General features: G+C 34.3%; 1 protein-coding gene across 1 annotated transcript in view; it reads right to left on the bottom strand.

Annotated features, from left to right (window-relative positions):
* Positions 1 to 6,607: 6,607 nt before the first annotated feature.
* Positions 6,608 to 26,756, bottom strand: part of LOC136042212 (sphingomyelin phosphodiesterase-like) — a 121,559-nt gene continuing 101,410 nt past the window's right edge. Inside the window, exons 10-12 of the mRNA XM_065727148.1 lie at positions 20,204 to 20,396; positions 14,589 to 14,776; positions 6,608 to 7,508 (exon numbers count right to left, since the gene is read on the bottom strand). Coding sequence (XP_065583220.1) covers positions 7,361 to 7,508; positions 14,589 to 14,776; positions 20,204 to 20,396 — 529 coding nt within the window. The 3' untranslated portion in view covers positions 6,608 to 7,360. The remainder of the gene's footprint in view (positions 7,509 to 14,588; positions 14,777 to 20,203; positions 20,397 to 26,756) is intronic.

Below are 26,756 nucleotides of genomic sequence, written 5' to 3'. Positions count from 1 at the left end.
TTTGTAGGTATAACAACCTAGTTATAACCAATACGGTGTTTGGTCACAAAATGGCCCATAAGTTGACATGGTATTCACGTGATGGTAAGACAGCAAACCTTATTGATTATGTTATTGTAAACAGAAGACTAGCAGGATCAATACAAGATACTAGGGTGTATAGGAGTGCCGTTATTGATGTTAAAAGTAAAGATCACCATCTAGTAGTGTCTAAGGTTAATTTAAAGCTGAAATTTCGGAAGAGTAACTCCCTCCCGGGAAGTTATGATGTTGGTAGACTTCAGGATGAAAATTTGAGAAAAAAATTCCAGGAACAGTTGAGTGCTAAACTTGAGGGTTTAAAATTTGACAATGTGGAAGATGGATGGAATAATTTCAGAAAAACAATTTGTGAAGTTGCTGATGGTGTCCTAGGGAAGAGTGCTAAGACAGCAACTAGGAATATTAGTGAAAAAGCTTTAGGTTTAATAGAGAGTAGAAGGGGTTTGTATAAGAATTATCTGAGCGATAGGTCGTATGAAAACAAAAGGAATGTAAAGAAAGTGGAGAAAGCATTAAAATATGAACTAAGGAGATGTGAAATGGAGGCGATGGATAAAATTGCTGAGGATCTGGAAGATGCGGCTAGACGGCATAATAGTAAAATATTATACTGGCATGTTAATAAATTGAAAGGGAGTAGCCGATCCGGGACTAGTCCCAGTTAAAGATAGAAATGGGGGTCACAATTAGTGATAAGGAAAAAGTTAAAGAAAGATGGGTGGGAACATTTTGAGAATGTGCTAAACCGAGATACAGTTGCAGGAAAAGATATAGATGAAAATAAAAAAGTTTGTGATACCTTGGATGTGAAGGAAGATTTGTTTAGTGAGGAAGAATTAGCGACAGTACTAGAAGGATTAAAAAATAATAAGGCCCCAGGTGATGATAGTATGATTAATGAGTTCCTTAAATATGGTGGCTCTGAGGTTAGGAATAAGCTACTGAAGATTATGAACATGATTTTTGAAAAAGGGGAAGTACCCAATGATTTTAGGAAAACCTTAATTAAACCACTGTATAAGAAAGGTGACAAGAGTGAATGTCGGAATTATCGAGGCATTAGTCTGGTCTCTGTAGGTAGCAAATTACTGAGTAATATGATACTTTTTAGACTGAGACATGCTGTAGACAAAGTTTTAAGGGAAGAACAATGCGGTTTTAGAAAAGGTAGAGGATGTGTCGACCATGTTTTCACTCTTAGGTTAATAATTGAGAAGTCCCTTCGTTGTCAAACACCTTTGGTCCTTAGTTTTATCGATTATGAGCAAGCTTTCGATTCTGTTGATAGAACAGCGTTAACAAAGGTCTTATCGTTATATGGTATACCAGAAAAAATACATTAAAGTGATTTGCGCTATGTACGAGAATAATACTGCTGCGGTTAAGGTAGGAAATGAGGTTAGCAACTGGTTTTGTATTAAATCAGGAGTTAAGCAGGGTTGTGTTCTATCCCCCTTTATATGGATCATTTTGATGGACTTCGTCTTAAGGAGCACAGGAAAGGCAATTGGAGACCATGGAATCAAATGGGGAGGAAGAACGCTCCTGGACTTAGATTATGCTGATGATTTAAGCATATTAGATGAAAGTGTGAGCAAAATGAATGAATTTTTAGAGGTTTTACGAGTTCAGGGTGCTAAAATAGGCTTGAAAATTAATGTTAAGAAGACTAAGTCACTAAGGTTAGGAATAAGTGAAGATGAACAGGTGACCTTAGGTAACGAAAAGATTGATCAGGTTGGGAGCTTCAGTTACCTTGGGTAGTATTATTAGTAAAGATGGTGGGAGCAGTGAAGATGTTAAAAGTAGAATAGCTAAAGCTCAGGGTGTTTTTTTCACAGTTAAAAAAAGTTTGGAAGAATAGAAAGATAAGCCTACAAGCCAAGATTAGAATATTGGAAGCTACAGTGATGACAGTGGTCAAATATGGCTCTGAAGCATGGACACTCCGAAAAGCAGATGAAAATTTACTAGATGTTTTCCAGAGAAATTGCCTACGGATTGTTCTGGGTACCCGGCTGACTGACCGTATTTCAAACAGTAGGTTGTACGAAAAGTGTAGTTCAATCCCGCTTTCTGGGGCTATAATGAAAGAAAGGTTGAGATGGCTAGGCCACGTTCTACGGATGAAGGATGACAGATTACCGAAGATTGTCCTTTTTGGCCAACCGTCTGGGGCTACACGGAAAGCAGGTCGTCCTTGTCTGGGTTGGGAGGATGTCATAAATAAGGATTTAAAGGAAATGGGAACTTCCTGGGAGGGTGTAAAGAGGGAGGCTTTAAATAGATTAGGTTGGAGGAGGAGCGTGCGTAGCTGTGTTGGCCTCAGGCGGCTTGGTGCTGCAGTGAGTTATTAGTAGTAGTAGTAGTAGTATTGAACTCTCTCCAAGGGCTCTATGTGTATTATGGTGCCCTCCCCAAGGGTCTCTATCTATACTCTGGCACCCTTCCAGTAGATAATTCCTTGTGTACTATGGATTCCCCATAGCTTCTATCTTTCTTTAGTGTCCATCATTGGGACCTCTATCTGACCTTTGGTGCCCATCCCTAAGGCCTCAACAGGGCCTGTGGCACATGTCTCTGGAATCCCTTTCTCTATTTCGCCCCCCTCCCAACCATGGTCTCTTATATTCAGAAGGTTCCCTCCCCCAGGGGACCTGTGTGCGTCCCACCGGGTTTAATTATTAACATCACCTATCTGTAGCCAATACAGGTTCTACGATCCTTCCATGTCTCCTAACCACGACGATTTTCTCATGCCTACATTTATACGACGGGGCCCTACCCATTCCTACAGTAAAACGACAGGACCCTCCCCATGCTATAGATTTATGGGATGGGACCGAATCCATACCGATACAGATACGACCATCCTCTCTCATGCCTCAAATTTTCATTTCCAGCAGATGTTACTTCAACAGATTTAAAGAGATTTCAGGGCCTTTTTTTCTTCAAGGATACAGGTGCCTGTGAAAATAATACAAACCAATACAGCGAAAAGGCTCATGGAAGCGTGCCCCATCTAGTTTCATCTTGACATGGAAATTAAAATTCCTCCTAGAGATTTTTCAAAAAGTATTTGACTGCTATAAGAAGTTAATCCAAGACCCCCCCCCTCCAAAAAAACAAATGGTACGCCAGCCGTCAAAACCATCCAACTTTTCCCAATAAGCGCTCTTACCCAGCTCATTCCAAAATTTTTAACAGAGAATTATGCAAATGATGACAAATAGAAAAACCCGAATTCTTTAACATTTTCCCAACTGTTTAAATCTAAGGGTCAAATGTAACATTTTGATCAACAGCGTCTCACTCGCTTGTATCTTTTTGACTTTTTGAAAAACTGTTCAAATAATGTTAACTGGAAGCTCGAAGAAATTTTGCAGAGTAGAGGTGATTTGGAATATTTTAAACTAACTTTAGCTCTCCTTAATAAGCAACGGTTCGGGATTTCACCCTTTCAAATAATGTCACACTAATAAGCTTTGGTTTAGATCTGCATGGCAATACCCCACTTTTTTGTGCTGAAACTAAGCCAACCTGATTGAGAAACACATGTTGTGAATTATAGAAATTTTTTTGCCTTTTAATCATAGTATGCACTTTAAAGAGTGAAAATGAAATCAGATTTGATCAGAAAAAGTAACGAAAACAGTGAAAATGACATGGGACTTGAACCAATCTGATCAGTAAAATTTCCAAGAGCATTGAAAATTGAATGAGATCTATATAGGATTGATGGGTAAAAGTAAAAAGAACAGTGAAAATGAAATGTATTTGTATTGCTTTGATAATTAATAGTACCAAGAAGAGCGAAAATTAAGTGATATTTAATCAGAAAAAGTAACGAGAACAATGAAAATGAAATGGAACTTGAATTGGTTTAATCAGTAAAATTACCAAGAGCAGCAATAATTGATTGGGATGTTTGTAGGATTGATTGGTAAAAGTACAAAGAACAGTGAAAGTGAAATTGGATTTAACTTAACCTGATCAATCAAAATACCAGAAACAGTGAAAATGAATGTATTTGAATTGCTTTAATAGTTAAAGCACAAACCAAGAGTGAAATGAAACGATATTTGATCACGAAAAGTAACAAGAACAGTGAAAATGAAATGGAATTTGAATTGGTTTGATCAGTAAAATTACCAAGAGCAGCAATAATTGATTGGGATGTTTGTAGGATTGATTGGTAAAAGTACAAAGAACAGTGAAAATGAAGTTAGATTTAACTTAACTTGATCAATCAAAATACCAGAAACAGTGAAAATGAATGTATTTGAATTGCTTTAATAGTTAAAGCACAAACAAGAGTGAAATGAAACGTTTTTTGATCACGGAAAGTAACAAGAACAGTGAAAATGAAATGGGATTTAAATTTGTTTGATCAGTAAAATTACCAAGAGCAGCAATAATTGATTGGGATGTTTGTAGGATTGATTGGTAAAAGTACAAAGAACAGTGAAAGTGAAATTGGATTTAACTTAACCTGATCAATCAAAATACCAGAAACAGTGAAAATGAATGCATTTGAATTGCTTTAATAGTTAAAGCACAAACCAAGAGTGAAATGAAACGATATTTGATCACGAAAAGTAACAAGAACAGTGAAAATGAAATGGAACTTGAATTGGTTTGATCAGTAAAATTACCAAGAGCAGCAATAATTGATTGGGATGTTTGTAGGATTGATTGGTAAAAGTACAAAGAACAGTGAAAATGAAGTTAGATTTAACTTAACTTGATCAATCAAAATACCAGAAACAGTGAAAATGAATGTATTTGAATTGCTTTAATAGTTAAAGCACAAACAAGAGTGAAATGAAACGTTTTTTGATCACGGAAAGTAACAAGAACAGTGAAAATGAAATGGGATTTAAATTTGTTTGATCAGTAAAATTACCAAGAGCAGCAATAATTGATTGGGATGTTTGTAGGATTGATTGGTAAAAGTACAAAGAACAGTGAAAGTGAAATTGGATTTAACTTAACCTGATCAATCAAAATACCAGAAACAGTGAAAATGAATGTATTTGAATTGATTTAATAGTTAAAGCACAAACAAGAGTGAAATGAAACGATATTTGATCACGAAAAGTAACAAGAACAGTGAAAATGAAATGGGATTTGAATTGGTTTGATCAGTAAAATTACCAAGAGCAGCAATAACTGATTGGGATGTTTGTAGGATTGATTGGTAACAGTAAAAAGAACAGTGAAAGTGAAATTGGATTTAACTTAACCTGATCAATCAAAATACCAGAAACGGTGAAAATGAAATGTTTTTGAATTGCATTAATAGTTAAAGCACAAACAAGAGTGAAATGAAACGATATTTGATCACGAAAAGTAACAAGAACAGTGAAAATGAAATGGGATTTGAATTGGTTTGATCAGTAAAATTACCAAGAGCAGCAATAATTGATTGGGATGTTTGTAGGATTGATTGGTAAAAGTAAAAAGAACAGTGAAAGTGAAATTGGATTTAACTTAATCTGATCAATCAAAATACCAGAAGCAGTGAAAACGAATGTATTTGAATTTCTTTAATAGTGAAAGCACAAACAAGAGTGAAATGAAACGATATTTGATCACGAAAAGTAACAAGAACAGTGAAAATTAAATGGGATTTGAATTGGTTTGATCAGTAAAATTACCAAGAGCAGCAATAATATATTGGGATGTTTGTAGGATTGATTGGTAAAAGTAAAAAGAACAGTGAAAGTGAAATTGGATTTAACTTAACCTGATCAATCAAAATACCAGAAACAGTGAAAATGAATGTGTTTGAATTGCTTTAATAGTTAAAGCACAAACAAGAGTGAAATGAAACGATATTTGATCACGAAAAGTAACAAGAACAGTGAAAATGAAATGGGATTTGAATTGGTTTGATCAGTAAAATTACCAAGAGCAGCAATAATTGATTGGGATGTCTGTAGGATTGACTGGTAAAAGTACAAAGAACAGTGAAAATGAATTAGGATTTGATTCAACTTGATCGATAAAATCAACAAAAATAGTGAAAATGAAAAGAAATCGAGTTGGATCGATTTTATTCAATTTGGTCAATAAAAAAACAAAAACAGTGAAAATGAAATGTATTTGAATTACTTTGATAGCTAAAATTGCCAAGAAGAGTGAAAATGAAATGAGATTTGATAAGAAAAAGTAAAGAGAACAGTGAGAATGAAACGGGACTTGAATCGTTTTAATCGGTAAAAGTGGAAAGAACAGTGAAGGAACAAAAGGAATTAATGAAAGAACAAAAGGTATTATTGGTAAAAGTATAAAAAGAAATGAAAATGAAATGGGGTTTTAATCGGATTAGATCGATAAGAGTACTAAGAACAGGGAAAAAAAGATTTGACGCAGTGACAATATGTTACCTGTTCCTCCTACTATCTATTTTTATTTCCCTTCTATCCCCCAATTTAAAAAACACTCTCCTACAATCATCAAAATAACTAAAAAAAAATATGGCTGGATCGCAGGATAAGCGAATGTGATAATAAATGTTCTGGGTTATGCTACTCGAACTTTTTAATAAATAAAAACAAAATTAAAACGACACTATTCCATTTAAACTTCAATAAAACAAAATTCTGAAAAGACTTGCTTCTTACATTAAAATAACACATGAAGTAGTTTTTCTAAGCATATTAGGCATTAGATAAACCGGTTACTGGTCACACAAAATCGGTTAACGCATAATAGGACCACGTAATCGGTCCAGATAATCGGATCACGCAACCACGATCCGATATATAAATCAGCTATTGTTCATAATAAAAGTAATCAGTGAAAAACTGGGAAGTCATATTGCCCCTCCCTGCTAAGGATTTTTCCTTGTGATATACGTCACCACCGTAGAAAATAAAGAAATAGTTTGGGTCTGTATATATTTTTGTGTGTTCCCCATTCTGATGACAATCCTGTTCACCAATAACAGTCTTACTATTATCAACGAGCATAAGTTTTCGGGTCACTATTTAAAATACTTCCTTTCTCCTTAGGTAAATAAACTTAAGCTTTTTCAAAGATTTGACTAATTGATAACTACACTTTTTCTATTACTTCCAAGAAGAAAGGATGTCAATTATATGTTTAATGATTTTTCCGCTAAACTAGTGGTTGTGTCTCTAGATTTTAGCGAGGTTATTTTTGACCTCTAGTTTTAGAGAGCTAAAAGAATAGTAATTTAGTTATTTTTCAGGACCAATGCCAATGAAAATTGAATATCAATAAAATTTACTGTTACCATTGATTATGACTTGTATATTTCATGTGATACATGATTAAAATGTATGCAAGTTTAATATTGTAATTTCATCTTTCTTGATATTTCATTACAATTTGTTTGATCACCAAAATTGGACGTCACCATCGAGCAGAGTAAATTCTGTTTACATTTGACACCACAGCCTTCCAGCATTGCCGGGTCTCCTTGCTTCACATAATTCCTGAAACAAATAAAAAGTTCACAGGGGTTTTAATGTACTATATCAGCACAACAAATCGCATTGGAAATCACAAATTCGAAAGAGAGCACATTGCCTCCGGAGTGCCTCCCCAGGCACACAGGGCGTCGGTGAGTAGCCTCCAATCTTCTCTCATGTGAGCCACTCCATATATGTCTTCCTACTCTGGAATGAGACTCGTCTGGAGGGCTCTTCTGTCATGTTCATACGTAAGCATATTGCAGGTCTAACAATATTATTTTCATTTTTGCTGCTGGGATCTTGCTTATGTACTCTTGCACAAGGATACATTAAATTCTGCAGCTATAGAGGCTATTGTACAGATATCCTTCAATATTGTCACCAAACTCTTTTGACTGCCAATCAAATCACAATAAACTTTGATCACAGATAATGGTATACACTATTACCTTATATAATGGCCATAAGGCTCCAATGTTTTATATTTATTTGTTTATTATTTTTTCTCAGACTCACTCTATATGCAAGTGACGGTTGTACTTCAGAGGGGTCTCATCTGATTGGGAATCGAAAGTTGTAGTTCACTTTTTAACAGTTGAAAATGATCTGAGGGTAGCTATCCCTCCTACCCCCTGTCCTGGCCCTCTTTCCCAAATACATAAGATCAAAATTTTTAGATAACTTTTAGTTCAAAATAGTTCAAAGATCACATAATAACAGTGGGGTTGAAAAAACCCTACAGAGCCAAGGGACTGGTGTTGTAAGTTATTCCCTGGGGCATATAAGATTTTACGGAAGGGGTGCTCGTTTAGAATTTTTAGAAAATTCAATTGATTGGAAATTGGAAGACTTAGTTCTCTTTTTAAAATTCAAAAGTAATAGAAGGGCAAACTACCTGTTCCTCGGCCCAATATCCTCTTTTCCCAAAATAAATCCGATCAAAATGTGATATATTCACTCTGTTTAAAATAGTCCAATGATCATAAAACAATACCCCAGAGGTTGACACAACCCTCCAGAGCTCAGAAGGCAAGACTTGCAAGTGATGCCCCGGGCAGAGAAGGTTTTTATGAAATGGATGGTCATAGAAACTTTTACACTCACAGTGAGGCTCACACATACAAACATTCACACTCACTCAAACCCACTTACTCATACTAACTCACTCACTCTAACTCATTCAACCTCATTCTAACTCACTCACACGCTCATACTTACTCGAAGTTACACTTAGTCACCCGTTCAACCTCACTCACTGCCCTTATCAGTTTTTCAAGCTCCTTTTTTTACTCAATTTTACTCACACTCGCACTTAAAAATTTAAAAAAAAGTGCTTAACAAAAAAATAAACTTAGAAACAAATAAATATGTTGAATGAATAAATCAAATTAGTAAGTGAATCTTAAAACGAGTAAAACTTAAATTGAATATACAGATCAAGCGTACAATGAACGGAGATGGAGACGTCTTTACCTAGAGCCCTCTCTTGTTCGATTGAGTGCTCTCTGTAACTCTTCCTTGCAAACTAAATCTTCCTTCACTTCCAACTTGTTGTGAACTTCTAAATTTTTTCTTTGTCATTTCCTGTAACTTTGTTACGGTCCTTTGTTACTGATAATTAAACTAAAAGTCTTTCCACAAAAGTTGTTCACAGAACAATAAAAGCCATATTAAATCTAAGATTAGCAGAAATACAATCTACAATAATTCAAACTAAAAACAACCAGAAATTACTGTAAAGAAGAAGTGACACCCGACACAAATAGATATTATATACACAACCATAGCAAACAAATCTACAACAATTAATGAAGTAGATGAATGAATAAATCTTATAACAAGTAAACTTAAATTGAAAATGCAATTCTAGCTTATGACGAACAAGACAGGAGTTTGCCTACTGCCCGCTTCTCTCACCGTTCTAAATATAAAAAAACAAGTTTTTTAACTGCAAGTAAGGAGCGACATTAAAACTTAAAAAGAACAGAAACTATTCCGTACATGAAAGGGAATGTCCCCTCTTCAACGTTTCGCTCTTTACGCTAAAGTTTGCCTCTTTCTCACAAATCTAATTTAAAAAAAATTAAAAACTTCAGCGTAAAGAGCGAGAGTAAAACAGTTCAAAATAGGGATGAAACCTTTTAATTGACAGTGAATAGATATAAAATTATTTAACTGGATATTTCGAACACAAATACAGTGTTGATCATCTGCACTAAAGACATAAATAAAAATAAACAAAATTTATACCTAATAAACTAATTACATTTATCTACATAAAGAGCGAGGCGTTGAGGAGGGGATACCTCTTTTATATACGGAATAATTTCTGGGTTTTAATGTCGCTCCTTACTTGCAATAAAAAAAACATGTTTTTTCATTTAATTTCTGAACATTTTTAATTAATGCATGTTTTAATTTTGGCTCACCTCATATGAATAATTAAAACATAATTTCCATATTTTTTTTCATAAATGGATTTCTCATCGTTTTGATCAGACGATTTTGATAAAAAAAATGTTGGTGGAGGAGGCCTAGTTGCACTTCAATTTTGGCTACTTAAAAAGGCAACTAGAACTTTTTTATTTTTTTTACAAACGTTTTTATTAGTAATAAATATACGTAACTTACGAATTTGCTTACAGGACGAAATTCTATATTTTTATATTTTTATTACATATATGAGAGGGTTCTCCCCCTCGTCAATACCTCGCTCTTTACATTAAAGCTTCAGTTTGGTCCCGATTCTTTAAGAATGACCCTTGAATCACAAAGGCCGTAGAATAAGTAGTTGAAATTACTAAAAATACTTTAGCGTAAAGAGTGTGGTACTGTGCAGGAGACAAACCCCCGTATATACGTAATAATTTCTGTTCGTTTTAGGTTCTAATGATGCTCCTTACTTCCACCTAAAAAAACTTATGTATTTTATCATTTTTTTTTTCAATAATGCTAGAAAATCCTGCGGCCTCTTCATGGAAATTTTCTTCTCTCATGATAAATTCCTCCATGGAAAGATCCTCCCACGTAACCCCCTCCCCCTCAACCCCGCTTTAACGTGAAAAAGTCCCTCTGAAAACGTCTGTACATGTCTCAATAGCCATTACTATATCCAAACAATGGTCAAAGTTTGTAAGTTTCAGAGCCTCCCTCGGAGATTGTGGGGATGAAGTCGTCCCGAAAGACATAATTATTAAGTTTTTTGACTATGCTGAACAAAATGGCTATCTCAAAATTTTGATCCAGTGACTTTGGAAAAAATTAGCATGGGAGGGAGCCTAGGTGCCCTCCAATTTTTTTAGTCACTTAAAAAGGGCACTAGAAATTTGCTGCTACCTAAGAATGTATGTAATTATGTACTTAAGCAAAAGTGCTGAATTTCCTCTAGATACCAATGTCCATGAACTTCTGAAAGCGTTTGGAAAATCCAAAAAAGTTTCATAGAAAGCCTATAGAACTTACTACATCCAAATGAGTATCTTAGTATTGGGCATACTATGTCCGAATGGTAGGATTTTTACAAACACAATGTTGCAATTTCAGCTGGAGAAAAACTGAAACGAAAGTGGTTAAGATCTGTCGATTATGTTTATTCCACTAAGTTAAAGACAATGTTCTAGTGCTGCCAAAGTATAGAACGATATGGCTTCAAATTATTATCTATTTGTTGTTATTTTTTATTAAGTTATTTTGTGAGGAAGAAGGTTGTAGAAACTTTGGACGGGACTCATTTTATTGGTTCTAGGGCCCATATAGTAAGCCAAAGTGATTGAGGGGCAAGCATACCCCTCACAAACCTAGTGTAGCTGCTTCCTACCCCCTTAAACCCCAAAAACACTCGATAAAAATTATATATTGCCATTTTAGAATCTTAAATTTCAATTTCACGCTCCGATAAATATCCTATCAGAGATAACATAACCCCAAAAACTGGCATGACAAAGGACATAGATTATGCAAGTTGTATCCTATTTACATATTACATAAAAAACAAGTTTTTGCCACTGAAAGTAAGAAGCAACATTAAAACTTAAATACACAAAAACTAATGCGTATATGAGGTGGTTTACCCCTTGTCAATATATTGCTCTTTACGCTATAGTTTTGTTCCGATTCCTTAAGATTGACCCCTGAATCACAAAGGGTTCAATTAGCGTAATAGGGTTCACTTTAGCGTGAACAGCGAGATATTGACGAGGAGGCGAACTCTCTCATGTCTGTAATTTTTTCAGTTCATTTTTAGCTTTAATATTATTCCTTACTTTAGTTTGAAAAAAAAAATCCTTTTTTGTTCTATTATAATCCTTTTTGAAATGAAGCTGGGAAATCTGACACCCCCTTCATGGAAAATTCACTTCCTCATGAAAAATTCCTCCATGGAAAGATCCTCCCACGTAACCTTTTCCCCCCAAGCCCCGACCAGAGAAATCCCCCTGAAAATGTCAGTACATTTTCTAATAGCCAATACTATATGTAAGCAATGGGCAAAGTTCACAACTTGCTGCCCTTCAACTGGGGACTGTGGGGTATTAAGTCATACTCAAAGACATAGTTATTAGATTTTTCGACTATGTTGAGCAAAATGGCTATCTCAAAACTTTGATGAGGCAACTTCGGAAAAATGAGCATGGGAGGGGGCCTAGTTGCCCTCCAATTTTTTGGTCTCTTAAACAGGCACTAGAATTTTTAATTTCCGTTCAAATGAGCCCCCTCGTAATATTCTAGGACCGCTGTGTCGATACGATCACCCGCAGGACAAATAAAACAAATAAAAACTTATCTGTGATCTTTACTCTGGCATTTTTTTTTTAAATAAATTAACTAGAAATGCACTCATTTGCGAAAAAAATCAAGCATTTGAGGCTTAAAACAATACAATAGCATTTTTATCATGGGTGTCAGACATCCTTATCAATATCAAAAACAACATCAAAAACCAAATGAACTATGCATTACTGCCGAAAAGATTCCAGAAGTCTCAGAGATGGAAGACGTAAGCAGAGATGTGCTTATGATTGAAAGCTATGATTATACAAGCAATATATCTGGTATTGAACCAGATTTCCAAGAATACATATCGGCCGAACTGGGAAGACAAGGACGCTCCATAGTCCCAAAGATGTTTGAAATCTTACAGAAGCTGTACATTTATCCGTACAGATGGATTGAAGCTAATCTATATTTAGAAATGAGCAATTGAAATTGCTCAATTGACAATTAACCTTGATAGTCTCTCACTGACAAGATAGTCCTCCAGGTCAGAGAGTATTACAGTATTATGGATCAGCTTTGACACTATTGTTGAAAGTCTGAAAGAAAACTGATTGAACAGGACAAAGACAAGATCATGAAAAAAAGTCCAACATCTGCATCACCGAAGTACCTGCTTTGATAATATCCTGACTCTGATGTTTCTGCAGAAAGTCTTCTTTAAGACAAAGATTCTTTCAGAAAAACTTCACACTGAGTAGCTTGATCTAATGATTTCAAACACAAGACTTGCAGCAACAAATAACATCCTCTATGATCGCATTCGATACTGATCAGACAGAGGGAAACAAAAGCAGCAGTGGAAAAAAGTTGGTTTATTAGCCAAAGACAAGTTTCAATTTAAATAGCATCCTAGGCATCCATCAGTTCGTTACTTAGAGGCTATTTCTAATCCTGGAGCTTAACCAGAGGATGCCGTTAAATTACTAAGGAACTCTGTAGTGCTCTCGGAGCCCTAATGAACGGCTTGTACGATGCAATCCCTGATAACTCTCCTTTTCTGGAGCCAGCATACCGAAGTCTACTGAGCAAAATGGACGAGAGCTATGAGAGCTATTCCAAAGCCACGAAAATGTTTTTGCGAAAAGACCTAGATTTCATGTTGGAGGTATTGGTAGAAAAGCTATAAAGTCACTGATAGCACCAACTTTGAAATTTTATTTTGTGAAATTTATACAGTTAAGTCGATATTCCCGACTCTTTGGTCAGTTTAATAGTAGATTGTGACAGTATTTTTCACTAGTTTTGGCCACGGTAAAAAGAAGTTTAAGAGAAGTGAAACTGGTCTTGACGCGCTCTTGTACAGCGATGGACGATGACTGTTACAATCACCTTTTCATGACGTGCTTTTAGACTGCCAAACCAAGACGTTTGACTTTTATCTAAAATATTTGTAGTTGACTTTTCTTCAATGTGCATTTTGCCCTTATATTTTAATTGAAACTGTCAATTTCTCATACCTGAGTTATGTTTGTATATAAATCATATCATCGCTTTATTTGTCTTGTATAACTCCTTTCTCCACTGGAACCCCAACTAATTGTACATACTTTTTACGAAAAAAATGATTTAAGATTTTATAATTCTTCAGGCTATACGGTTCTTTTGGCTAAACTTCGCTCTTATGTTTTTTATACGATTCAGACATTATACTAATTATTGGGTATGAAAAATTAAATGGGAGCAAATTTGATTTCTAGATGAATGATATTGATGTCACTTTGTTGAAGAAGTGTGACCAAGGCCAAAAGAATTGCAGTCATCCCCCATTTCTCAAGGACATTCAAAAAATAGTTTGGTCCCACTGCTTTGTCCACCATTTATAAAATCGAGGCAGAATAGAGGGTTAGGTAGAGTTGCTTCGTAACCATTTTTTTTTGTTTTTTAACAAGAAATTTTGTTTAATTGAAGATGGGATACCACAAACAAAATTTTTTTTTAAATAATATTTTACAAATATTATTTTAATACCTTCCTAAGTATATGATGAAAAAATGGGTGAGATTGCTAGGCTTATGTCTGCAGATGATAGATTGCTAAAAATCGCACTAACTTGACATTCATCTAGGGCCAACCAGAAAGCAGGTTGTCCTCATAAGGGGTAGACAGAGGTCTCTAGAAAGCATTAATGGATTAAAAAAATGGGATAGGGGATAAAGAGGGATGCTTTGAATAGATTTAATTAGACAGTACATGTACGCTGTTAGTAGTGGTTATAATAAGTGGTAATAACTGAAACGAGCTCTGTGTCTTAAATGATTATTCTCCCCTTTTCTGCAGACCAGGGACGACTGTACATGCTATCAAAACAGATTTAGTGAATCAACTTACCTATAATATATTTGAAATAGTTCATCATCAACAATAAACCGATCCACCAAATTCGACATGTCTTGGGCTGACAAAGAATCTAGACCAAAAGTCTCCCTTCCGTCATAAAGCTTAAACCATTTTGGCTCTGATGGACCAATATTGGCCTCCGTTAAATTCATAATCCAAGCTTCATGCTCAAGCATGCCCTGTAAAGAAGTGATTATGTTTTCTTCCTCCGTGACATTGCAATTTTGTGGCTGCAGAAGTAAATGCAACCTTGTACAGAATGAACTATGGCATTACAGCAATAGTAACCAAATTTAATTTCTTAGACCACACTGCTTTTCCATTTACGAAAAAAATAATTGAAGAAAAAACGGGTTTAATTTTTTATATAAAGCAGTGACAACAAAATAAAATAAAAACTACACTTTAGCCAACAAAAAATAAAAATACTCAGAATATTTCGGCCCCACGTCCGAGAGCCTTTCTCAACGGAAAAAAAAAACAAAAAAGGAGAAAATTACAACAATTTAAGACTATTTTTAAGACATTATAAAAATGCCACGACAACTAAACCAACATATGAAATATAAACAATCAAATATATAAGAAACAAAAACTCACATTTTAAAACAAACACTCCCGCAACTGACTGTAACTTTAGAAAAACTGAAGTAATTGTTTATATTGGCACTTTCCTCTGCCACAATCGATGTATAAATGGGAATCTATTAAAAATGAAAGTAATAAATACTTGCAACAGTACGAAAAGAGGTCACCCAACCCCAAATCCAATCAAAATCTTACAGGTTAATGAAACACAATTATGAATAATAAATTGAATGGATTTTTTCATTTGCTATTTTAGCTGCCGTCCGTTGACTTTTTACGGCATTGACCATGCTTTGACCTCCGTTCGCAAGGTTATTACTTGTTTCAGGACAATTATGCAAATCAATACTCATTGAAGTTCTTGACTGGTCTTTAATTAAACTATTATAAATTGAATTTATTTTAAATTCCCCTTCATCTCTATTGTTACTAATACCCCCCATAGATAATCTTTTTTATTTCTATAATTTCTCTGAAACTTTGTAGAAGTCCTACAGACTTATCAACAATTTTTGTCTGATCAAATAAAATACTATGATGAGGAAAATTATACACATGATCCGCGATAGCAGATTCAAAAGTATCAGGTTTTTTATTCTGTCTTAGCGAGCAATCTATTGCATTTTTGTGTTGCTGTAGCCTATTTTTTAAATTCTGCTGTGTTCTACCTACATAAAATTTACCACAAGAGCATGGAATTTTGTATACCCCCTGTTGTATATTTCTTGGAACTTTATCTTTTCCGTTATTTAGCCATGAGCTTATATTTTGTCCTGATTTAAAAGCTGTTTTTATATTATGGTTTTTTAATTCTTTCCTTAATTTCTGTGACAACCTTGGGATATAATGCAAAATTATGTAATTTGGTTTTTGATTTGATCCATTTTCTTCTAAATTTACATGTTCCAGTAACTTTTTTTTCCTTTTTTCAATTATTTGAGAAATCATATTTTCGGGATATCCATTTCCTACTAGAATATCCTTAATAAAAATTAATTCACTACTAATATATTCTGGTGAAGCTAAATTTAACACTCTATCCACTAAAGAAATAACTACCCCCCTTTTTAATTGGATCAGGTGATTTGATGTGAAAGATAAATAGCGGTTGTTATTAGTTGGTTTACGGTAAATTGAAAACACTAGTTTATTATTCTTTCTATGGATCCAAATATCCAGAAACGGTAATTTTTCTCTGTTTCATTTTCAATTGTAAAAACTAATTCCCCTCCCAAATTATTTAAATGTTCCAGAAAACCTTCAATTTGTGATTCCCCATAATTCCAAATAACTAATACATCATCCATATATCTGCCCCAAAATTTAGGGTTTAAAAAATATGTATCAATAGCTAAATTTTCTACATACTCCACATAAATATTAGCTAACAGTGGACTTAAGGGTCCTCCCATTGCTAATCCTCTAACTTGATGGTAAAAATTATCTCTAAATTTGAAATAATTAGTATACCTGCTAGTTATTTTAATTAGATTTAATATAGTTTCAATCTCAATACCTGCAGACAATTCTTCCATTTCACTTTTATGCACATCAAGTTTTTTTGATAAAACAAAAACAGATTTATCGAAAGGCTCCCGGACGTGGGGCCGAAATATTCGGAGTATTTTTATTTTTTGTTAGCTAAAGTGTAGTTTCTATTTTATTTTGTTGTCACTGCTTTATATAAAAAATTAAACCCGTTTTTACTTCAATTATTTTTTTAGTAACCAAATTATTGTTTGAATTGTCTATTTAAAAACTTAAACAACGATAACCCGTTTTAAAAAGTTAGAAATTACCAGCTATAAAGAATATTCACCATTTACCAAATTTACCAAAATTTACCATTTACCAAATTTACCAAAATTTACCATTTACCAGCTATAAATAAAATTTTCTATAGCTGTTCATTCATTTTTAAAGAAAAAAAGACCTTCAAAGACCTACAGCGAATAGTCATAGGCATCGCCATAGAACTGCCTAAGCATCTGTATTATTTATCCTTTTTTCACCAAGGAACTTCGCACAGAAGGAATTGTCGTAAAAACTTTGGATAGGGCTCTTCAACTGTAAATTGAAATTTCAATGACTCTTCAGTGAATAAAAAGAGACTGTAGGGCAGCCAGCCCCCTCCTAACGCCCGTCTTTGTTGCCCATCCCCCTTGGAAAGCTGATCAAAAGTTTGAGACAGCTATTTTGTTCAATATAGGTAAAGAGTCATGTAACTATACATTTGGCAATGACATGACCCCCACAGCTCTTAGGGTAAGAGCTGAAACCTATTCCTTTACCCATGTCTTACATTTAGGATATAATATCGGGAAAAGCGTATTGGTTTGATTCTGGATTTAGAAAGGACTAAAGCTATTAAGGTGAAGCTTGAAGGATATGTTTGGGGGAATGCTGATCTAAATCAATGCATGCTCTGTTCATTCGTTGTGTCAAATGGGTGCATCAATAATGTTTCAAGAACAACTTAGGATATTTAGGGTATGAGGTTGAAACCTTCAGGGAAGGATCAGGGGATGTTCAACCGACCAAAAGGCAATAATAATCTGCATTTTACGATTTATACTGCTAATATAACTGCTACTATAACTAAGGCCAAGGAAATTAACGGGAAAACTTCATAGAATATTTAGGAAGAAATAGAATAAAATCATTACACACGATGTGAATGCAGGATGCCTAAAGGGATTTTCAATAATAATTCAGGAAAGCTTAGAGTGTTAAATTTACAGCTTACACTTACAGTTACACTTACAGCTTACACTTAGTGTTAAACTTACAGCGCATATTGAGGAGGATGGCATAGAGACCACAAGACTTGATGTGCATACTACTACCAATGCTCTTACTACTGCTAATAATACTACGACTTATACCACTCTTACTACTTCCACAACCACTACGACTGCTACTAAGGCATTGAGATGAATACGGAACAACAATGTAAATTAAAACACACTAGTGCATTCAGGTTGTTAAAAGGGCACATCAGTAACACCTCAGAGTGGCTTAGAGTATTGAACTGAAACTTACAGGAGAATGATTAGGACGGAGGTTGAACTAGCCAAAAGGCTTCATGTGCGTGCTACTACAACTTCTGCTACTATTACTACAACTACCATTGCTAGGTTGTCATGAGGGCGTATCAGCAATTCATCATAAACAACTTAGAGTATTTAGTTGAAATTCTCAGTGCATGTTGAGGGAGATGTTAAACTAATGAAAAGGCGCTATGTGAGTGCTGCTACTTCTGTTTTGACTGCTAATATTGTTAAGAATAAATGTATTATGGCGTATCAGCAATTTATCAGGTGAATATTTAGTTAAAACTTTCAGCGCATGTTGAAGGTGATGTTGAACTAACGATAAGGCACTGTGTGATTGCTACTACTTTTGCTTTGATTACTACTACTGTTAAGGCTAAGTGTATTAAGCTATTACTTTCAGGGCTACTAATACTACTATTGTTGCTACCAAATTTACTCCTGCTACTGCTACTATTGAACTAAATCAATACTTTTTTTTATTACAAACAGGTTGTCAAAGTTGCATTGATGTACTTTCTTAGGAACGACTCAGGTTATAAAGTTGAAACTTTCAGAGCTATGGCTACTACAACTACTACTACTATTACAATTATAAAACTAAATCTGGAGAGTTTAAGTAGTGGTTGGCAAAATAGCACCGATTTAATATTTCAGAAAAGGAACAGGGTATTAAATAAAAACTTCCAGGGAAAGTTTGGCAATATTTTATGAACGGGTGAGGGTATTAAGTTGAAACTCTCAGAGCTACTACCATTACTAATGCTACTATTATCGTTACTACTACTATTGTGCTAATTCAAAAGTATTTGCCCATCCCCCGTGGAAAGCTTATCAAAAGTTTGAAACAGCTATTTTGTTCAATATAGGTAAAATGTAACAAGAAACAATCCTCGACAAAAAAGGTTGAAAAGACATCCGAGCCAAAAAAGGCAATACTTTTCGCTCTGAAAAAGCGAAAAGTATTAAAATGAAACTTTCAAGTGAATTTGAGGTGGATTTTGAAGTAAATCCAAACATATGATATGCATGCAGAATTTCAAAAGGGTGTATGAGTAACATCTTGGAATGGTTGTAAGTATATGATTGAAAATTTCAGGGCAACAAATACTACTACTAATACTTCTAAGCTACAGCTATTGCAACCATGTATGATTGAAATTGTGACCATTTATAACTACGACTACTTGCACCTGCGACTACTTATTACTGCATGATTAAATGACTACTTGTGACTACAACTACGATTAATTGTGCCTATGATTACTTCCGGCTGCTACGTCAACTACTTATAAGTGAGACTTCGTGGAACTGCAGTTACGACACAGCTCCAAAAAGAATGATTAACAATACAATTTAGACTGAAAATTCACATACATCTGGTCTTATATTTCGGAATAATAACGAGGAAAGATGGTATAAAGTGAAGTTATGTCGAATTTATATTTTTCTTATTTTACTTTTTTCTTATTCTATTATTCTTATTATCTGTTTTTCGTATTATTATGTTGTTCTTTTTTATTATTATTATTACTTTATCTTTATCTGTTTTCTGTAAAAGCGGGCTATGAGTAAATGAATAAATAAGTTTAATGGAATCAGTAAATTCACTTTTGCGCATCAGTGAGTAGAATTTCAAATGGATTTTTGATTGTAAAACATCCCTAAAATAAGAACATCTAGAATTCATAGAAAAACCGAAGAATTAAAGTTTAGCCTTTCATTCAAAAATAAATTTGAAACATTGAATCAGACCAGCTAAACTGTAAAAAACCTTTTTTTTTAGGCTCTAAAAATATTTTCCCGAGCCAGTTTTGTCTCTATATCACTAGCATTGCTAAATATATAATTGCAAATAGATACATATAAAAATTCATAAGAAAATATATCATTTGCACTTCTCTTAAAAATATTCATAGAACGAAGACTATTTTTAAAACACACACAACCCTGCTGACTACTTACGAAAGTGGATCCCTCCCTTTCACCGTCCAATAGGTACACTTTATAGCCGGGATTGATGTCAACAAACGATGTTAAACTAGGTCCAATCCAAGCAACATTAATGGCACGAGAAGGATCTTCGCTGTCATAAAAGATCTTGAACTCATCGTTGTGGGTGTGACCATAAAATTGACCAGCAAGGGTACTTTCAAAACTAAAAAAATTTGGAGGCTTCTATTTAAGTTTCAAGAGTAAGGAAAAGAGAGGGGTCTGATTAAAAATCAAAAGTCTTATCTTAAAAATGTTTTTTTAGACTGATGCATGGTTTCAATGATGGAATAAATAAAAAAAAACAAGTTTTTTTTCAACTGAAAGTAAGGAACGACATTAAAACTTAAAACGAACAGAAATTACTCCGTACATGAAAGGGACTGTTCCCTCCTTAACACCCCGTGATTTGCTCTAAAGTTTGACTCTTTCTCTCAACTCTGCTTTTTAGAACACTAAAATACTTTAGCGTAAAGAGCAGGGCGTTGATGAGGGAAAAGCCCCTTTCATATATGGAGTAACAGGTAAAAAAAAACCTGTTTTTTTATATTTAATTTCTAAACGTTTTGAATTGATGCATGTTTTGATTTTTGCTCTTCGCACAGGAATAATTAAAAAGAACTTTGCTATTTAATTTATTTTTTTGGCTAAATGGCTTTCTCACAGTTTTGATCGGACAATTTGGAGAAGAAAAGGAGCTGGGGAGGAGGACTAGTTACCCTCCAATTTTTTGGTTACTTAAAAAGGCAACTAGCACATTTATTTTTTTACGAACGTTTTTATTAGTAAAAATAGAAGTAACTTACGATTTAATCTTACGTGACGAACTTCTATATTCGTTGGTTTTACTACATATATTAGAGGATTCGCCCCCTCGTCAATACCTCGCCCTTTACAGTAAAGCTTAAATTTTGTCCCGACTCATTAAGAATGACCCTGAATCGTAAAGGCCGTAGAATAAATAGTTGAAATTACTAAAATATACTTTAGCGTAAAGAGTAAGGTATTAAGAGAAGGTGAATCCCTCATATGCGTATTAATTTCTGTTAGGTTTTAAGTTTTAATGCAAATCCTTACTTTCAATTGAAAAACCACTTTCATATTTATTTTTCCATTTTTTTTTAAATGCTAGAAAATCTTCATGGAAATTCTCTTCCCACATGGAAAGTTCTCCCCTTAACCCTTCCCCCCAACAAAAATATCCCCCTGAAAACGTCTATACACTTCCTAATAACCATTACTATATGTAAGCACTGGTCAAATTTTGTAGCTTGCAGCCCCTCCCACGGGGACTGTGGAGGATTTATTCGTCCCCACAGACGTAGTTATTAGGTTTTTCGACTATGCTGAATAAAATGCTTATCTCAGAGTTTTGACCTGGTGACATTGGGAAAAAATGAGCGTGGGAGGGGGCCTATGTGCCCTCCAATTTTTTGTTCACTTAAAAAGAGCACTAAAACTTTTAACTTCCGTCAGAATGAGCCCTCTCGCGACATTCAAGGGCCACTGGGTTGATACGATAACCCCTGGGACAAAACAAGCACTTTACCATACTATTGTTTACTATTTCAAACATCTTGAGTTAGTTAGTTCCTACGTTGAGGCTGTTTTTGCTGATATTAGCAAAGCCTTTGACAACTTGGATCATCAGACAGTTATTGATATTGCAAGGGCTTTAGGTGTCAAAGATTTTGTTTTAGGTATGGTAGCTAGTTTTTTGTCTGGTCGTGAGCAATGTGCAGTCCTCCCTGATGGATATTCATTAGGTTTTAACTCCATTTCCTGTGGAGCAACCCAAGGGACTAAATTGGGTCCTTTAGCATTTTTAGTTATTTTTAACAATGTTTTACCAAACTTTGACAACACTTGTAAATTTGCGGATGATTTGACATTATTTAACCTTTGACAAACCTCAAATACTTTGGTCGTTAAACTTGACACACTCATTAACAACTTAAAGAATGATCTTGACAATGTTTAACTCAACCTAAGCATATCAAAAAGCAGTTTGATACTATTCTCATTTTTAAAAAATATACCCCCAATCAATAATTACCTTTGCATACCAAATTTAAATATAGTTAAGCTGCTTGGTGTGCACTTGGACAATGACCTTAAATGGAAGTCTCACTCTTTTCACTTATTTAAATCAGGTAGTTTCTCCTTAAATCTTTCTCCCTTCTCAAACGGTTCTCCATATCAATCTAGAACCTAAAAAGTATTTATTGTTCTTATATAAGACCTTGTCTAGAATATGCTTGCCCTGTCTGGCACCCTGGGTTAACCAACGCCCAATGTTCTAAAGTTGAAAGCATTCAAAAAAGAGCAATAAAAATTATTATACTGGGGACGTCCTATACTACTTACGATGAAGGTTTGGCTAGACTTGAACTTACTACATTGGAATCACGACGTCACTACCTTACCATGAAATTTGGGCACAAGTGCCCAAATGTTTTTTTCCCAGGGGTGATCGTATCGACCCAGTTTTCCTAAAATGTTGCCAAAGTGCTCATTCCAACGAAAATTAAAGTTCTATTGCCCTTTCTAAGTGACCTAAAAATTGGAGGGCACCTAGTCCCCCTCCCACGCAAATTTTTCCCCAAAAATGTAGGATCAAAATTTTGAGATAGTCATTCTGTTCAGCGTAGATGAAAACCTAGTTTACTAGATTAAATAAAAAAAAAAGTTTTATTATCTGAAAGTAAGGAGCGACATTAAAACTTAAAAACGAACAGAAATTACTCCGTATAGGAAAAGGGCTGTTCCCTCCTCAACGCCCTGCTCTTTACGCAAACATTTTTTACTGTTTTAAAAATTAGAGTTGAGAGAAAGAGTTCACTGCAAAGCTATTGACCATTTTAGTTTGCTTTTTGTAGATTTATCAACCCGGCTCAATAGTAAACGAAACTCTAAAAACCGGAATTTTGATGCTAAAAGATACATCAAAAGAATCGAATTTTTACCTTGATTCTAAATATATAAGTTTCAATTAATTTAGTCTTTTTCATCAAAAGTTACGAGCCTGAGAAAATTTGCCTTATTTTGGAAAATAGGGGAAAACATCCCCTAAAAGTCATAGAATCTTAACGAAAATCACACCATTGCATTCGGCGTATCAGAGAACCCTATAGCAAAAATTTCAAGCTCCTATCTAGAAAAATGTGTAATTTCGTATTTTTTGCCAGAAGACAAATCAAGGGTGCGTGTTTATTTGTTTTTTTTTTTGTTTTTTTTTTCCAGGGGTCATCGTATCGACCAAGTGGTCCTAGAGTGTCGCAAGAGGGCTCATTCTTATGGAAATGAAAATTCTAGTGCCCTTTTTAAGTGAGTTTAAGTGATATAAAAGTTTGTTACGTAAGTTAATTCTTAAGTTACGCATATTTTTTACTAATAAAAACGCTCGTAAAAAATTAAAAGTTCTAGTAGCCTTTTTAAGTAACCGAAAAATTGGAGGGCAGCTAGGCCTCCTTCCCCACCTCTTATTTCTCAAAATCGTCTGATCAAATAAGAGAAAGCCATTTAGCCAAAAAAAAAATTAATATACCAATTTCATTTCAATAATTTATGTGCGGAGAGCCAAAATCAAACATGCATTAATTTAAAAACGTTCAGAAATTAAATAAAAAAAAACTAGTTTTTTTAACTGAAAGTAAGGAGCGACATTAAAACTTAAAACGAACAGAAATTACTCCGTATATGAAATGGGTTGTCCCCTCCGCAATCCCACGCTCTTTACGCTAAAATTTGACTCTTTGCCACATTTCTACTTTTTAAACAATTAAATGTTTTAGCGTAAAGAGCGAGGGATTGCGGAGGGGACAACCCATTTCATATACGGAGTAATTTCTGTTCGTTTTAAGTTTTAATGTCGCTCCTTACTTTTAGTTAAAAAAACTAGTTTTTTTATTTAACAGTTTAAAGAAGCAGTAAAAAAAACCTTATCTGGTGACAATGAAACTTAAAGCTTTAGGTTACCTTGTTGTCTCAAACGTCTAGCATATAACAAAAGTATACTTTGAGATATCAAACTGTGTAAAGGACGCTCCTATAAACAAGATGCTTTAGTTTAATGCTAACATCTATGCCATGTGACCGCTTTGACATAAGTTTGAACCTTGGATCAAATAATTTTTTGAAATTCGTATTCTTTTTCTAGTGATGATTCCTTTCTAGTTATCACTTCTCCTAAATCATTTAAGTCAAAGGAGTAAAAATAATGAAAACACAAATTTCCATAGAATATATTAACTATAAATCTTTAATTATTTTCATATTTCATAGATAAAAAAATCTTTGATTTTTCAAAATCCTTGATTTTTTAAAGGCAAGGTTAAAGAGAGATGGGGAATTATACCTACATTTAATGCCCCATTTTAGCAGCAGCAAATGTTAACTGCCTTATTTGTTTTACGCCTAAGTAGGAAAACAAAGACTTTTTATAAGGATTATCGAATATAGGTCTATCTATAAAACCTAAAAATGTAAAAATGAAAAAATACAAAGACAATTACAATAAAACGTAAAAAAACTGATGAAAGTAAAGAGCAAAATATAAACTTAAAACGAACGAAAATCTTAGCGATTTATACTAGGGATTAAATTAAAAAAAATATTTTTTTAGCTGAAAGTAAGAAGCGACATCAAAACTTAAAACGAACAGAAATTACTCCGTATATAAAATGGGTTGTCCCCTCCGCAATCCCTCACTCTTTACGCTAAAGCTTTTAATTGTTTTAAAAAGTAGAATTGTGGCAAAGAGTCAAACTTTAGCGTAAAGAGCGAGGGATTGCGGAGGGGACAACCCATTTTATATACGGAGTAATTTCTGTTCGTTTTAAGTTTTAATGTCGCTCCTTACTTTCAGCTAAAAAAATATTTTTTTTTAATTTAATTTCTGAACGTTTTTGAATTAATGCATGTTTGGTTTTGGCTCACCGCACATAAATTATTAAAATGAAATTTGTATATTAATTCTTTTTTTGGCTAAATGGCTTTCTCTTAGTTTTGATCAGACGATTTTGAGAAATAAGGGGTGGAGAAGGAGGCCTAGTTGCCCTCCAATTTTTCGGTTGCTTAAAAAGGCAACTAGAACTTTTAATTTTTAACGAACGTTTTTATTAGTAAAAAATATACGTAACTTATAAATTAGCAACTTGCGTAACAAACTTTCATAATATTATATTTTTGTTATGTATACAAGGGGGTTTGTATCCTCGTTAATACCTCGCTCTTTACACTAAATCTTAAGTTTTGTCCCAATTCTTTAAGAATGACCCCTGAATCAGAAAGGCCGTAGAATAAATAGTTGAAATTACTAAAAATACTTTAGCATAAAGAGCGACGTATTTATCTCCTCCTAAATACCTCGCTCTTTATGCTAAAGTATTTTTAGAACCCCTCATATGCGTAATAATCTCTGTTCGTTTTAAGTTTCAATGCTACTCCTTCCTTTCATTTGAAAAAAAACGTTTTCATGTTTATTTTTCATTGTTTTCTTATAGCAATGCTAGAAAATCATGCGCCCTTTTCATTGAATTTTTCTTCCCCCATGACAGATTCCTCCAAGGAAAGATCCTCCGACACAGCCCCCTCCCCTCAGCCCCACCCCCAAACAAAATAAAATCCCCCTGAAAACGTCTGTACACTTCCCAATAACTATTACTATATGTAAACACTGGTCAAAGTTTGTGACTTGCAGCCCCTCCCCCCGGGATTGTGGGGGAGTAAATCATCCCCAAATACATAGTTATTATGGTTTTCGACTATGCTGAACAAAATGGCTATCTCAAAATTTTGATCCGTTAACTTTGGGAAAAAATTAGCGTGGAAGGGGGCCTAGATGTCCTCCAATTTTTTTGGTCACTTGAAAAGGGCACTAGAACTTTTCATTTCCGTTAGAATGAGCCCTCTTGCGACATTCTAGGATCACTTGGTCGATACGATGACCTCTGGGAAAAAAAAACAAAACAAAACAAAAAAAAAACAAACAAATAAACACGCACCCGTGATTTGTCTTCTGGCAAAAAATACAAAATTCCACATTTTTGTGTTTGTGTTGGTGTTTCCCCCTATTTTCTTAAATAAGGCAAATTTTCTCAGGCTCGTAACTTTTGATGGGTAAGACTAAACTTGATGAAACCAAAAAAACAAACAAATAAACACGCAACCGTGATTTGTCTTCTGGCAAAAAATACAAAATTCCACATTTTTGTAGATAGGAGCTTAAAACTTCTACAGTAGGGTTCTCTGATACGCTGAATATCATGGTGTGATTTTCGTTAAGACTCTATGACTTTTAGGGGGTGTTTCTCCCTATTTTCTTAAATAGGGCAAATTTTCTCAGGCTCGTAACTTATGATGGGTAGGACTAAACTTGATGAAACTAATATATTTAAAATCAGCATTAAAATGCGATTCTTTTGGTGTAGCTATTGATATCAAAATTCAATTTTTTAGAGTTTTGGTTACTATTGAGCCGGGTCGCTCCTTACTACAGTTCGTTACCACGAACTGTTTGATTTTT

This window comes from Artemia franciscana, unplaced genomic scaffold, assembly GCF_032884065.1.
Source record: "Artemia franciscana unplaced genomic scaffold, ASM3288406v1 PGA_scaffold_75, whole genome shotgun sequence".
NCBI classification, from domain to species: Eukaryota; Metazoa; Arthropoda; class Branchiopoda; order Anostraca; family Artemiidae; genus Artemia; species Artemia franciscana.
Note: the sequence above shows the minus strand (reverse complement) of the source record. Positions and strands in the feature narration are given on the sequence as shown.